Source organism: Oenanthe melanoleuca, chromosome 4 (assembly GCF_029582105.1).
Source record: "Oenanthe melanoleuca isolate GR-GAL-2019-014 chromosome 4, OMel1.0, whole genome shotgun sequence".
Lineage (NCBI taxonomy): Eukaryota > Metazoa > Chordata > Aves > Passeriformes > Muscicapidae > Oenanthe > Oenanthe melanoleuca.
In genome coordinates this window covers 30,543,367-30,559,814 of record NC_079337.1, presented here as the reverse complement: position 1 = coordinate 30,559,814, position 16,448 = coordinate 30,543,367, and the positions used below count along the sequence as shown (strand labels likewise).

At 35.2% G+C, this 16,448-nt stretch overlaps 1 protein-coding gene across 6 annotated transcripts in view; it reads right to left on the bottom strand.

The window, feature by feature from the left end:
- The window catches only part of RAPGEF2 (Rap guanine nucleotide exchange factor 2), a 185,249-nt gene that overhangs the window by 72,495 nt on the left and 96,306 nt on the right, over positions 1-16,448 (bottom strand). For all 6 annotated transcript variants that reach the window (XM_056490300.1, XM_056490302.1, XM_056490307.1 and 3 more), the window contains exon 6: positions 14,255-14,422. In XM_056490300.1, the coding sequence (XP_056346275.1) occupies positions 14,255-14,422 (168 nt within the window). The remainder of the gene's footprint in view (positions 1-14,254; positions 14,423-16,448) is intronic.

Sequence of the window (16,448 nt, the reverse complement as noted above, 5' to 3'; positions counted from 1 at the left end):
CCTCCTCAGTCTGATTAGGTGGCCTTGTGGTTAACACCATGAGCAGAATTTGAGTATTTTATACTCATGTCAGGAAAAAAAATTAAGTTCTGCCAAAACAGAAATATCACCCCAGCACAGGAAGGCAGCACACCACTTTCTGAACTCTGTCACACACACAACTATCAACATGCATCCTCTCTACGACAGTTGATATTTCCAGCTAAAATCCAGCATAGGTTTCTGTGCCATAAGCCTTCACAAGTAATATGAGAACATGCTTAAACCCACACAAACCATGTAACATTGCCATGAAACACTTTCTTACACTTATGCTGGTCACTATTATACACCTCTACTCATCTGTTAGTAAATTAAGTCAGTACTTTGTACATTAATGCAAAAATTTTTATTAATCTAATGAAGTTAATTGATGTTTACATGCATCAGACTGACAAAAACTTTGTGGTTTTCAAAACAGAAAAATTAGCCTCTTTACATTCAAAACATAAAAAGTGACATTTATGAAATGAGGTGAAGAAAACATCCCTCTCAGACAACTAGTGAGTCAAAACAGTTTTAAAAAATAAATGGTCAATTCCATTTTTCTGCTCCTTCCTCCTCAAGTGCCACTATTTCCGGGTATGGTGCGATCGTACGTACTGTCCATTTTCAGTTCAGAAAACACATATAATTTATTTTCATAAAAAATAATTAAAGAAGTCCAGTGAATTGTTATAAGTTACAGTGAAAAATTATTAGAATTTAAATCAGTGTAAAACATGAGAACAATGTATTGTGGAAAGCTTCTATCACAAAGAAGCATAAATACATCACTGAAAACCAACATGCAACTTCCTGTTCATGAATTTTTCAAAACCTATATAAGAACTCCTTGCTTAGATTTAAAAGTTCGGGGGAAAAAAAAAGGAAAGACAGGTTTTCAAATGTTTTTGGGCTACTAAAGTAAAATGTTAATAAACCAACATGCAATAATTGCACACGATGAACTACCCCTGGCTGCTTTCAAAATACTATATTTATAAAAAGAAATCTAATGTCCTTTTATGAGTCACAGAAAAGAATGCTAAAAAGCCATTTCAAAAGCAACTACAGAGGTATAGACATCCTAGTACCACCCCACAGGATTAGGGATTCACTAACAAACAGAATTCTAGGTAGAAAATTGGTAGAGATCTCAGCAATATGGATCATCTGACTAATGTCTCACAACTATTTTAAATTCTAGAACACCATATCACATGGATATTCTCCTAAGCAGTGCCAACAATGCCTGGAGTATTAAACCTTTTTAGGTTAATGACAAATTCTGTAACAACAGATTACCTCTATTTCTCAGTTTCAAGCAAACTCAAAACTATTTACAAAAGTACCTAAATTTTTATACAGATTACATACAGAGACCATTCTTTTCCTGAAGTACCTCAAAATCAGAAATTATCAGCACATTTTCCCCTTCCCTTTAAACACAATAAAGTATCATTTCCTTCATGTTCGAATACCTAGTCAAAAACCAACAGAACAGTCTAAGGTCACCAAATTTACTGCCACTGCATGACTCCATGCAGTAGCTAAAAAAAACATTCACAGTAAAGGGACAATTACATAGATATTACACAGCTGTGTAGGAGGAATAAAAGACAGCTAAATTGAAGAGTGCAAGAACAGAGTACGTAATTTTAAGGAAAATAAGGCAGAGCTATCATCTTTTTCCCTGTCCTCCTCACTTGGAAAGAAGTGAAAGTTTAAAACTTTAAATTTAAGCTCAGGGCTATTGGACACAAAACTACTAAGCTCCCAGAAGCATGCTTCTGAATCTTGTAATGCTGGTGTTCTCTGCCTCCCACTAACCTCACCAGAGATTACTACGTAGCAATCTGTTGCTCCCATTAGATTTAAGAACACCAACAGAAACCACTAAAACAATAATTCACTCAAAATGCTACGATACACTTAAATGTCCCATACAATACATAAGTCTTATTCTAAAGTGTTCAGACAAATTTACTACCAACAATTTAAATCTCTGACCTGATTTCATGCAAGCAAGTTCCTACATATCAGCATAAAGCAGATGTGAGACAGTCTAGGAATACCTAACCCTACTAGTATTTTCCCAAGAACTCTGAGAACTTTAGATAAAACTGTTGAATAAAAGGAAATTACCAAATATGTTCTCCAAGGTACTAAAATACCACTTTGGCCAAAACACACTGATAAAGTAACAGTATTTGCCAAGTTATTTAATTTAATTTTTAAAAATAAGGCTGTGGCCATACTATAATGCCATACTATAATGATGTTCACTGCACAACTGGTGACACCAAACCAAGACTTGCTACAGAGTGGTGTGTGCTGTTTAATAACACATTTACTAATGTTACAGACCATTTGAACAAATGCCCTTCTGTTGAACTGCTGCTGCAGATGAATCTATAATCCAGATCTTTAAAATAATGACAAACCCAGATGCCTCATCTGGGTGGATGTGCCATAGACTGCCAATCATCCCTCTGACAGGAGACTCATTTGTCACCTTCTGTGCACAGCTTTGCTTTCAGTACAGTAAATGTTTTATTTGCATCCCTCTTAAAATGGGAGCAAGTCACAATATTCATCTAGAATACTTGCCATTGAATTCTCTTTGGTTCGACAACTATGTCAAACAGATACGAAGGAAACCAATGGATGGTCACTCATCCAAACTGTGACGAGACATTCTATTTCCAGAATATCTAAATTAGCTCATAAAACTGACTTGAGCAAAGGCTCACCACAGCAGGCTCACCACAGCACAGAAACTTTTCACTGGACTCCATAATTATTTGTGCTTTTCATCTTCCCCTTTTGGGAAAAAAACCCAACAAAACAAACAACAACAACAACAAAAAAAAAACCTTATCTTTTATGTCCCTGCTAGGTCAAAATAATGTATAATATGTATGTTTGTGAAGTCACTTTATGTGATGTTTAACAGATTTACCTATGATTTTTACACAAAACAAAGCACTTGTTCTTACACAAGCCTGAAGCTGAATGCTTATTGTCATGGCTTTAAAACTATACATATTATCATTATTAAATGCATTATTAATAGCTTCAGTTGGCAGGATGGCCACAGATTAGTTTCACTTCCTTCACTGTTTCAGTACTTCAGAAGTAGAAAAAAATGCATTATGTCAGGATAGACGGAAGTTTTTCCCAACATTTAGAAAATTTTCTCACATCGCTATTATGACCAGATTTAACAATGGCATGCTAATTACATCAGAGAACATGAGAAGGTGCTTTCTGCTTTTAAACTGGGAGAAAATGCATTAAAGCCAAACAGGAAACACACTTTTAAGGTCAAGAATCATGATCTCAAGCATACAGGTGTAGCAAGTTGTCTTTACTGGGTCTAAACAGCACTTAGACATCCATACCTACTGGGGACAAGGTTCAGTACTGAGATACAAATCAGACCACTGTCTGGGAGGAAAAACAAACTATCAAAATATCCACAAAAACTCCCAAATATCATCATGTCCATAACAATTTCACAGCAGGAATCCAGGGACACAAGTCTTTCACTTACGCGAGGCAAGCCTAACATTTTACACTCTTTGCTGTGTAACAAGGTAGGAAAACTTTATAGAAGATGGATAACTACCTCTTTCACAGGTATCCTACTGTTGGACTGTTAAAATGTGAAAATAAAACACAGGGATTTTTCTGAGGTCAATCACCTGTCCAAATTCTGCATTGTTAAGGTCATTAGTAGCCCCGTTGAAACATGCTACCTGAAATACGCTGACATTATTTGCATTACAAGGATGATTGTTGTGGCACAGATCTGAACACATCTAAGATCAACCAAGGCACAGGAATAATTATTTAATGTCTCATATGAAATATTAATGGATTAAAAACAAACAATCCCCAGATTTTTCAGTCTCCTGTAAATGCTAGCTGGTTTTCTGTTGGGCTTTTTTTGTTTATTGATTCATTGGGTGACTTCAGCAGTAGTGAAGGGGCAGTATTTTCATTCTAAGCTAACACAATATGCTTTTTAACAGTTTCTTACTTAGAAGCTTTAAGGGAGAATCTGAAATTCTGTTCACGGTACAGATGTAGATGGGGCCAGCAGAAAACCACCAGATTGCTAATTTTTTTAAATGTGTATTTGGACATCTCCCAGAGTAACTTACTATTTATCTCTGATGTTTTGAGGAAGTCTAACTTTGAAAGAGCTGGTTGCTGTTACAGACAATTTTCACTTGCTCCAGTTGTCTGTTGGAAGGAAATAACTCTTGTTTTTTTCTCTAGTCACAGTCTCATTGGGGTTCCCAATTAAAATCAACACTGAAGAGTTTACCAGTGTAAGATCATTTTCTTTTGGGAGAACTCTCTCCTTGTACCCCTGCATATCCTCTCTTGTGTAATGCACCATGCACTAACATATCCTGAGAGCTTTGTGCCCTGCCTCTAGAAACTGCACAGAAATAATTCATACAAACCTCTTACGGGTAACAAACCCCATGCAATTTCACATGTTCTTTATATTTAAAGTAATTGCCAAGCAAAATGAGCCAAATTGGTTTTATGTAGGAAAAAAGTCAAACCACAACATTATATCCTTCAAATAAAGAGAGCTTAATATAATATTCTAAGAAATGCCCTTTCCTCTTCCCTAATCAAATAAATCAGGAAGCCAACTACCATCACTTGATGGATGTCCCATTTTGCAAATGTAACACTACATTTTTCCCTTGCATTTACAAGATCAGCTACCTAGATATAGCATTGTTAAATAAAAATAGGTAGAAGTGCACCTACCATATCGAGTTTTCCCTTGTAATATCGTTCTATGCTGTTTTGTATTCCAAGGCTGGTGTCAGAATTCTTATTTTTAAAGTGGCCTTTTGTGCACCACAGATCATTTGAAGAGTTTAAAACCAGTTAGCTGAAAGCATTTACATTCAGCAAATTACAGTGTTCAAGAGTAACACGCAATTTAGAAGGAAGGAAAAGTAAAATATTTTACATTGTAGCACACGCATACACAGCATATGAAATAATGAAAAAGTGTGAACACAATATGTATAGGTTTTCTGCCAGGCATATCAACAATACACATAACACCTGCCACCTGTTTCAGCTGCATGTCAAAACTTTACTGTCTGAAAATTCAAATATAATTAAGGCTAACCACTCAATCCTAAAGCCCAGCTCCCAAAACCATTACGCATACAACAGAATACTATCACTTTAACTAGAACTTACATTTAAAAAATGGTTTTTTCATGAAAAAAAAAAAAAAATTCAAATCTTTCCATTAGGAAAGTGTAAATACAAGGAATTAAAAAAAAAAAAAAAAAAAAAAAAACCAACTTTAAAAGTATGTCTACACAACAGGGTGGTAAAGGACAGGGAAAGAATTCACACGTAAATGTTGTGGTAAATTCAAGGTAACTACCTTGCTTTACTTAGGACTTAGCTCTCCTGAACTGAACTGTCACCCATGAAAGATGCAAGTAAATGTAAATGCCATGGATAATGGGATTTGCACTCAGCAGGATCTAGCCTGGGCACTGTAATACACACATCTACCCAATAAAGTTGAAAAGGGTTTACCCATCACACATTGGACACGCTCCAGCAACTCAATGTCCTTTTTTGTAGTGAGACCCAAAACTTAACAGAGGATTCCAGGAGTGGCCTCACTAATTCTGAGTAAAAGGTGACAATCATTGCTGATTCAGGCCAGAATGCCATTTGCCTTCTTGGAACATTTCATTTTTCCATGTTTCAATTCTATACTTTCTTAGTTGCTTAGGATATTTTAACTACTAAAATTTTAGAGCTTTTTTTTTTTTTATTTTAGAGCTTTGAAGTTCACTCAGCAAAATGATCATGTCAAATTAGTCAAGTCAAGGCTTTATTAAAAGTACTCAGAAACATCTAATAATACTAATAATTTTATCTTTAAGTCACTATGTCAAGCTCAGGTCACATAACTGGCTCAGATACTTGTGGAAAAAAATGAACTAACAGCTTCTTTCCATCCTTTAGAGGGCAAATAACTGCACTACTACTATCACTCATGATATTCATCCATACAGAAATGCCAGCATTGCAAGGATCTGTACTGGCATTCTACAAATACAATATGGCAGATACCATTTCCCCATATGTACTTTATATACAAACAGGGTTTCTAACTGAACAACCCCATGCTAATGAGGATATCCTTTTACACATGTATATATTTGATTTCTTAAATTTTCCTCTGCTGTAATCACAGAATCTGCTGAGTTGGAAGGGACCCACAAGGATCGTCGAGTAAGTGGTAGAAATTCAGTATTTGCATTAATTACATTGTACAATGATCAATTTAGAAAAGAGTTATGAAAAATTCATTTTTTCTGCTGCATGAACAACTTTCTGCTTTGATGACATACCTCACATTTAGTTTTATACTGTACATCTCAGAAAAACAATCTTCTATATAGTAGAAAAGAGCACATCACAAGTCAGTAACAGCAATAAAATTATTAGCCAAAGTTTTACATACAAGTGGTCATAAAGTACTGGCAACTCTATAACCTGTAAACAGAACCTAGTGTCATGGGAAAAAAAAAAAAAAAAAAAAAAAAAAGAACCCTCAGAAATATTACTGACACTTCAGTTGCAGAAAACACTGCATAGCTTCAATGCTTCTCTTTGAGTTTCCAAATCAAATCACAATTACAAATCCATTTATGACATCAATGTGAGCCCTTCCAAAGGGAAAGGAAGAACAGTAAATCCCAATGGATACAAGAGTTCTGCAGTAGGGATGATGTAATTTATAAAAATAGACAACCTCTGACAGAAGCTGCAAGTTGAGTAAATAAGACACCGCATGTCATTAATTTTTCATTAGCTTGCCAGTAGTAATTACTAAAAGAATGATGAACTAACAATTTTGTTTGTTCCGAGTGCTACACAAAATAAAATGATAGCACTGTTCATATATTAATAAAAATACAAAACAATCCATAAGTGCATAACAGGAACAGTCCCTTACAACACAGATGAAGGAAGGAAGCTGTAAGGCTAAAAAGGTGGTGTTTTGCCAGAACACAGGGATGGGTATTACTTTTTGCCATTACAACATTATCAGTGGGTGTTCCCATGAAGAAACATTCAACTTCTGTAAAAGAAAGTGGTACCATGAGCTGCCCAAATCATCTCAAGCATTTCACATTTCAGGTAAAATTATCCTACAATTTTTGTAGTGTCTCACTTCAAAATGCTCCTACCATGTATAACACTGTGACACTCTTCAGGAATTAACATTACTGGGTGTGTTCAAATATACAGACTACGTATATCTATTTAGTATTTTGTATTACTTCCCATTATGCTCACGTGAAATCATGTGCAGATCATCACCATCATGGAATAACAAAGCAGTTGCTTTTGAAGTTACACGCTGGATTTTGTAAATGAAGAAAAGCAAGTTAACAAATATCCTTTCCTGGTAAAAGGACACTCGTGCTTGGCAGAAGAAGAACTAGCCCCTCTCTTTTATTAATGGAACAATCAATACAGTGCATTTTATTATCAACATGATCACTAGAAATGTTAAATACATTATTTTATACTGTTTTCTTATTAATACAAATTTGTTTGTGCAAACAAGCATGCATTATTTATGCCAACATGTTTAAAACTTTGCATACCATGCTACTTCTCATCAGCAATAGTCTGCAAATTTAGGTGGGTACACAATCATGTTTTTCTGCTGACACTACTTAAATTAATTTGTGTCATAACCAGGAACAGTGTGAGTTCAGTTCAACTTTTATTTACGTGAGGCAACCTTCTTGCTTTCATTTTGCATAAGTCACAGAGCAGAACCTTCTCAACTTCCTTCCCCTTCCCAATTTTCCTCAGTTTGGGGAAAAAAATCAGTTACCAGCAAGTCCCAATATTTAATCTATTTAAATAGGTCCAGGTACCACAACTCATACAAGCCTCCTAAAGCCAAAACCCTCAAACATCTCCTGCACTCCAAACATTTCTGACAACTGAGTAGATTTGTCCCCACTTGTTTCTCTGGGCATTTTCTCCCTTTGTAAATACATTTACAACACTTCTAAGGTCAAGGCTGCTTTAAAAATTGGTTTTCCCTCCAACCTCTCCACATCCTTTTCACAAAGCCAAGCTTTCATTGTGTCTATCACACCTTCTTGCCCAGTGTCCTACCAAATAATTTTCTTAGATGTAGTTCTTTCTTCCTGAAAGCAAGCTTTTCTTAATGTGAATACTCATGACTGAGCCTGTTGTTTGTATTTTGTTTTATCAAGTGATCTTGTATTAAAATGGAAGTTCTAGATATTTCTAAAAATCATTAAAAAAACATTAAAAGCTGCAGCTATTCACAGGCTTAAAAGATTGACAGTGTTCCTTTAAACAGATTTCTTGTAGACTGGGTATCTGGTAACTGTTTCTACTGATTCAAACAAATTTAAAACAACTGAAATTCCACCAAGACAACTAAGTACATTATGGCATTGGTATCAATTTAATATGTAAAATACAAAGCACTAAGATGAATACAGTTTATCAAGCTACATTACAATACTGCAAAGTCCACACTGTTGAAAACCAAGCACATGTGAGGTATTTCATGATCGTGATCATATGTAGTACGGTCCATGGAAGGATATGCAGCAACATGCGTTTTACAACATACAACATAAGCAAACATGCAGAGCAGCAATGGTATTTTGCTGGTTTGTAACATTAAACCTCATGCCAAATTATACTGACTTCTGTAACAAAGCACTAAAACTTAAATCAACTTCTTAGGATTCTTCTCTACTGTGTTAACAACCAGAAAACACTGCTTGTCATCTTATAAACTTCCACATCACTTCAGCAGCCACACACTGAATAAAGGAAAACAACCAGGGTTTTGCATCAAATTCAGGCAGAAAAAAAATAGTGTTTTTTCTTTAAATCCTTCCAAAATGTAGCAATATGATCTATAATAGTTTTATAATGTCATTTTGCAGACAAAATAAACGTAAAGGCAAATTTGTTTCATAAAACAGAATAATCTGAACATTAATTTTCAACCCAGGTGTTTTAGATTCTCAGCAAATAATGGGAATTCAAACATTATCAGGAAAAAAAGGCTACTTCACCAATGCTTTGCACTATTAGTTTTAAAAGAAGATAGGGGCAGGAAGAAAGTTTCCTACAATTTGCTACTAAATAAGTAGGCTCTTATCCTTTTCTAAAAATAGCACACAAAACCCCCCCTGGAAAAACTCTCTTGCATATTTTTTCAGGGAGTCATGGCTGCAGATCAGATTTGACTCAGCAACATTAGACATGGTATAATTTCCAGCCCTCCTCCCATTCACATTTTCAGTCAACTCCTTCAAATAAAATCCAGAAGGAGTATTTGTCTGCCCTAAACACAGCTCACGATGCTCCACAGCAGTGTGTGGATAAAATTGTTACATGCCTGTAACTGGGATAGAAGCTGGTGTTATTAACGGCTCCATGCCCACCACTCTTTTCTTTCCAACACCGGATAACAGATTGTCACCCCACGTGAATCTCAAGCTTAATGGGATAAGGAAGGCTACTAAAGGCAGAGAGCCCTTCTGCAGCGATTTCAGCAGCTGGCTATAGAAAACCTGAATGTACCAGCAGTAAATTTCATAAGCATGTTAAGTAATTCAAATCTAGAGAGATTCACACAGAGTAAAACACCACACACCATCTTTCTGTTCAGGGCTATCTGCAGGTGCTTCAGCATTATTCCTACAGGCCTACCTGCATCTCTTTAAATATACCCCCATAAGATTTGATACTTTGCCTTTAGCAAAGACTACAAGGCAAAGACTAGTAAAAACCCACATCTCAGTTTACATACCAAGTATAGAGACTATCACAAACCAGGGAGTTACAAATCACTACTTGTAACCTCTACATTCCAAAGATCAGGACATTATTTTGGACAAAGTGATTTTGCCTTTATGAGCTTACATCAATTTATGCCAAATATTCCATACATCATATACAGAACAGCCAGCTCAGCAACACTCAGACTGAGCATGACGAATTCTTCACAGATGCACTGAAGCAGCCACAGTGTTTACTGGCAGTAAGATACTACAAAAAAGTCTATCCTGTTTCAAAATCATTCCACAGATGACTATTCCCTCTTAAAAAAAAAAAAAAAAAAAAAAAAAAAAAAAAAAAAAAAAAAAAAAAAAAAAAAAATCCTAAGTACACTCAATATTAGATTTCACTTCAAATGATCTTTCAAACATTAGAATAAATTATAAAATACAACAAAGTCTTTCAAATTCCTACCATAATTTGAGAAGTACATTATCACTCTTAAACATAGTGTTTTAGTAGTTAGTAGTTTAGTTTTAGTGTTTAGGTTACTTAGGATCATGCCACTGAAAAACTGGGGAGCACTGATCCGAAGGTAAGGAAGTGGGTTCCTAAAAGAAGTGTACTATACATTTTGAAGAAAGAGAACATTTCAGCCCAGAAATCACTTGTCTATGATACTGGAAACATTTTGATATTTGAACCCTCTATGCTTTATATAAATGAATTTAACAACATGACACAGGAGGAACTTTTAAAATAAACACATTTCCTGATAAAAAAATACCAGGATAATTTATCAAAGCAATTTTTGAAGAAAGAAAGAAATTTTCACCTAAAAAACATTAAGTAGTTTCAATTTGTTTTCAGCTCTATTACAAGAGATTTCTCAAGCATAACAGTGGAGACATTTAACAATTTGATAATACACATTCTTATCAAACGTATCTGACGGATGCTCAGTATTTATTTTGGCATGGACATGTGCAACTGCAAATGCCACTAAAGTTTAAAAGATTACACTCAGATCTTCAGACCTCTTGGAGTGCATTTGAGGTCTGATATCAGGAAAAACTTCCATATTTTGTTTGGTTTGGTACCATTCCAAGATACTTGACTTATTTGAGCACCTTCTTCTCCCTAGTCTGGCAAAGCAGTGTTTCAGATAATGGCCATTTAAACATACTTTGCCTATAAAACCCAGTCTCTTTGTACTGAGTCAGCAGAAACCACCAGAATGGAAGACAAGCAAGAAACACCACGGCAAAGGCTTTTTTTTTCTTTACTCCTCATCCTGTCACACGCCATTTCCCCATTTTACTGACATACAGGTGCTAAACGCTGACAGGGGGCCAATTTCTCAAGTCAAAATCAAAGATTAAGTCTTCTGTGTCATGAAGAAGATACCTGAGTAAAGTGTTGGCCAAACACTAAATATTTGATATACACCCTTTGTTTATAGCTCTCATTTCCTACACATCACAGGGTGTCAAAGCAAGGAAGGTCAGCCAAGCTGGGCAACAGACATTGTGCTGTTAGTAAATTTCACCCTTACATAAGTATTTTTATATCACAATGAGATTGCTGAACTATCAAAGCAAAGGCTAGAAGGCAACTTTAGTCATAATGTCGCATCAGCATTATGGTATCACACCACAAATCCCCAAGTAAATCGTTAGTGGACCACACACAGTAAGTTACAATACCTGAGGTTTAGTGCATTCCTGTGAGCCAAAATGAAATGAATGCCATATAGGAGGAAAGGAAAAGATGAACATTATCAGACATGCCATAGTAAATTCCACCACTATGAAGATAATGTTAAAATCATGTTAATGAGGGTCCACCATCCAATACAAGTGGGCTCTACCGCAGAAAGCCATGCTGCAACTGAGAGCACTGCATTTAACTTTTAATTCCTGAAAAGCACACCATGCAACTGCACTTCATCTCTACATTTCACTCTATGCTTTTATGATATAGAAAACTTTCTTCAGAAAATACTGTTTGGACCTTCTGAAGAAAAGCATTCAGAGACTACTGCAAATAAAGCATAATTGTTTACCAACTACCAAAATAATAATTCTACATGCTAACTCTACGGATTTAGGGTAAAACAGAATATAAGAAAAGTACACATTGCGAAGATTTAGAGGATACTATCAAAGCAGCTTTATTAATTTGAGACTCATACACATAACACCTAAAGTAGAACACATGCATATGGAAGAGCAAGCTTGAAAAGAATTATAGTATATTAATCCTTTTTCAATTTACCTTAATATAATGCTTCCATCTTTTTTATCAAAAATTAATAAGTCAAAACAAAGATAACACCCTGACAGATGCTGACCAGAGAATAGATGGGCAACAAGTTCACAAGGTAAGTGCTATAAGATGTCTTGAATTCTTACATGTTTCCAAAAAAATCCTGCTTTTTTCAGACAATTTTTCAAGAAATTAAGACCAATAAAATGAAGTCAAAGGACATAAAATAGGAAGGGCGAAAAGACAACGCAGCCTGTAACATGTATGGTTGAAGCAATAGAAGTGAATGAGAGAATAATGTCTACAAGATCACCAAATACTGTAAAAAATAGGACGAAATGGACCAGCATGAAGAGTCTTAATGATATTTTAAAAGTCATTTGAGCTTATTTGGCTCTATTTACCTTGAAAAAAATAATAAAGTCAGTCATATGCATTCTATTACACTTTGAAAAGCAACATTTGACTGTAACTATTGTAAATTTTACAGTTTATTTGGCAATCTCTTCCATCTTAATATGAAATCTCACTTGCAATGGATTTCCCAGCATATACACAAAACCATTATGAAATTGCACAACAGAATAGCACAGGATGGACTTTTGCTTTTAGTACCAGTTAAGCTAACAAAAACTCATCAGGCACACCTAAAGTGAAATTTATACAACAGGCAGGGACCTACAAATGCAAATGGCATTGTGTAATCTAAATATTGCCCTTCTAGAGTTAGGTACAAATCACACTACCACTGTTTGCTAAGCACAACAAACACATCTAAAGAATATGAACTAAAGTAATTCTTTCTGTAATTCCTACAAAGTACAATATCACTTTTTTGTTTTTTGGGGTTTTTTTTGCAAAAACAGGCCAGTAAAAAGTTTTATCTTCAAACAAAGTGAACTGGCTCAAATCACCTTCAATTTAGAAGGCAATTAAAACTGCACTGAAAATTAAACCATTAAAAGCTGTTGTATAAACAAAACCAAACTGTTGGCATAAAATGTAATTATTCAAGTCACGAGGAAAAGCCTGTATAATTAACAGATGTAATCAAACATCTACACACTTATAGACACACATTGAGTATATAGTGAACTGGCAAACAACTCAAGGAATAAGGGTAAGGAAGGAAAACTTGAAAAAGCTAATAACTGCATTCTACCAAATATGGCATTTTAAAAACACTAAAGCTCTCATCCTGCAAATGTATATGCATATGGCTTACATTTTACAAAATTCAGCCCATGGAACTCAATGAGATTAAATATGCACAAAGTCATTTATGCCCATGCCTTTATGGTTCTACCAGATTTAGGGCTTACACAAATAAATGAGAGCCAAACACAAACAGCTTTTTCAGTATTTTGCTCACACTTGGAATCAATACAAAAACAATCTAATAGAGCTTTTCTCAGTTTGAAAGCCATATAAAATACTTTGTAGAATAAATTTTAATTATTAGTTTATTTTCATCTCAAGAGAAAGTCTGGAAACATTGATACAGATTCCCTCCCTCACCCCCAAAAGCAATAAAGCAAAATGACCAAATGATTTCCTCAATGATGGGCCAACTATATAGCTCACTAAAATCCAAGTATAAAGGGCAAATAACTGAAGAAGTTAATTTAAATTTTACATTTAAGTTCTTAATTCCAAAAAGAAAGTACAGGTTTAACCCAATTTGGTGTACTGCAATGCAGCACAGTCCTTTTCAGGCAACATCTGTTTTCATGTATGTGAATGAGTGCTTCACTAACTGACCTTTTAACACAGTACACTAAACTAATGCTACTGTAACTTAATAGCCAAAGGAAATTAGAACAGAATTTCCTTAACAGTTTCCCATAATGACTGGAACAGTAAAAAATAATACACGACATCCACAATCATAAGAAACATACTTTCAACTCTGAACTAAGATGCAAGCTACACACATATTCACATACTGATGGAGCCACATTCACAGTAATTTTGTAGGGAAACCTCCCCACAGAAGCACACTCCAAAGACACCAGCGAGTTCAGCCATTGTGACTGTGCTATTTTCAGCAGTTTTCCTGTTTATGTTTTGTTGTGAACCATAAATAAAGACAGCTTACCGTATGGTAGCCTCTAGGAAGAGGTGGCTTCCCCACAGGATAAGGGTCAACAGTATCAATAATTGTTTGCCGCTCCCCTTTCTGGTTGATTTTCCTAAATCTTCTTCGAGACTGCCTGTGAGATGCTTGACGCTGGAAATATTCCTCATTTTCTTCCATGTAATCAACCTACAACAGATGCAAGAGAATGCGTCTTTCCCCACAAGAGAGAGAAATGTTCCTTCCTGTTTGAAACACAAGAAATCCTATTTCCAAAAACGAGCAGCCAGCTTCAAGTTTCCTGCATTTTCAGCACTAAGTGTAAAACCAGTATTAAAAAAAATAGAATAACATTAGTATGAAAAGGATCACTGAATATGACCACTTTTCAAAAATGAAAGAAGAAAATTTCTCCCTTCTTCACCCCTTTCTTATTCTTGCACAAATACAAACATTTCACCAATCAATACATTATGGAATGAATACTGGTACAAGAGAACACTTGCCTGTTTCCTTATTGACATCTATTCAGCCTATTCATCTATTCCCTAACCAATCCATGGCAAAAGCTTCACTCTTCAGGACTGGTTTTATTATTTCAAATATTTTGAAGGCATAAAAGGATTTTTAATACACTGGATTTATGTATAAAAAACACTTCAAAACAACAACAGAGAAAATAAAAAATACTTATTGGGTAAATTCTAGTATAAAATCAGTCTTCTCAGTTTCAGTGTTTACAGAGTTTGAAGACTACTTCACTACACAACACTATGCTGCCATGAAAATATTTTAACTAATATTTCTAGTTTTCCTGGAAGAGAATGATCTTTTTGCAGTAATTTGGCTGAAAAAAATCAACATCTCTTCTGTGTTCACCCTACTAATAGAAACCTTACTTAAGTTATTTGAGACTAACAAGGAAATGAAGAAAAAAATCACAGTTTCCAGCATTGGCTATATAAGTGGATTCAGCTAATTCCTGTTACTCAATTCCATCCCTCAGAATGAGAGATGAGAGATACAAGGTTCTTGCATATTTTTTGACAAGGAAATGTTAGACAAAATACTCCTATGAATTTGCAGCTTGTTCGTGTCAGAAGTGTCACACATCAGTCAGCCCATGTGACTAAGTACAGCTTTCAGTGCACTAACTCAAATGGATGAGCACAGTCCCTGGCTCACCAGAAGAGCAGGCAGCATTTACCCCCTCTGCAGGGAGTATCTATTTCACATCTGACACCTTCACACTCACACCCTGCTACACCTCTTGTGTGCCCAAACAGCTCTGGGGATAGCATTCTCCCCATTCAAAGTGCAATTACTCCTTTGAAAGCCTGAGTGAAGCATTCAATTTCATCTTTCCAGAACTGGAGAGGTTATTATTTTGACAAACACGTGTCAACATTATCCATCAGTCAAAAGAATTCTTGTTTAGTCATCTCCTTTCCCAATGCCTATCTTTATACCACTCTTCCTTATAACTTGACAAGGAATGCATGTGAAACATACATACATTCACACAGCTACAACCAGTGAAATTGTATACTTCTACAAAACAAAACTGGGACAACAAACTGTTTCCCAGATGGTCACATGTGAGTTACATAAACTGGTAAAAAACAAGTAAAATCCTAAAGTAATAACCACATTTTCTAGAGCCTGCACAAGTTTTACAGAAACTGTTACTTTTTATAAAGTAGATGGTGTCTATCTATACGGCTTAGACAATTGTCATGCCTGTATTATGAACTGATCTGTATCTCTATCACAGAGAGAAGAAAAAATTAGCCCATTTGTTCACATGATGCACCCTGAGGTGACTTAAAACTTTTAAGCCTGTAAACCCTCAGAGACAATGTTCTGCCACTGGACTACAGCAGATGCTGCTGACAAAATACCCTTACCTTCACCTAGGAAGGTTGGCAGAATTTAAAACATTCAAATTTCTTCTTAAAAACCTGAGACCGTTGAGATTAAATTTAATTCAAACATTAATTACTTAAACTAAACTGATATTAATACTTTAAAGCATCAATGTTTACCAATAATAATAAAGCTGCTTCAAAAAACCTCCCACAAAGTATTCTGCTAGCACAAAAAAACTTTAATCTTACAAGAAATCAGAAAAAGTAAATCTAACAACAACAAATTATAGGTATCACATCTTATATTTATTAAAAAATCATGTAGAAACCAGAAAATGGTAAGGCTT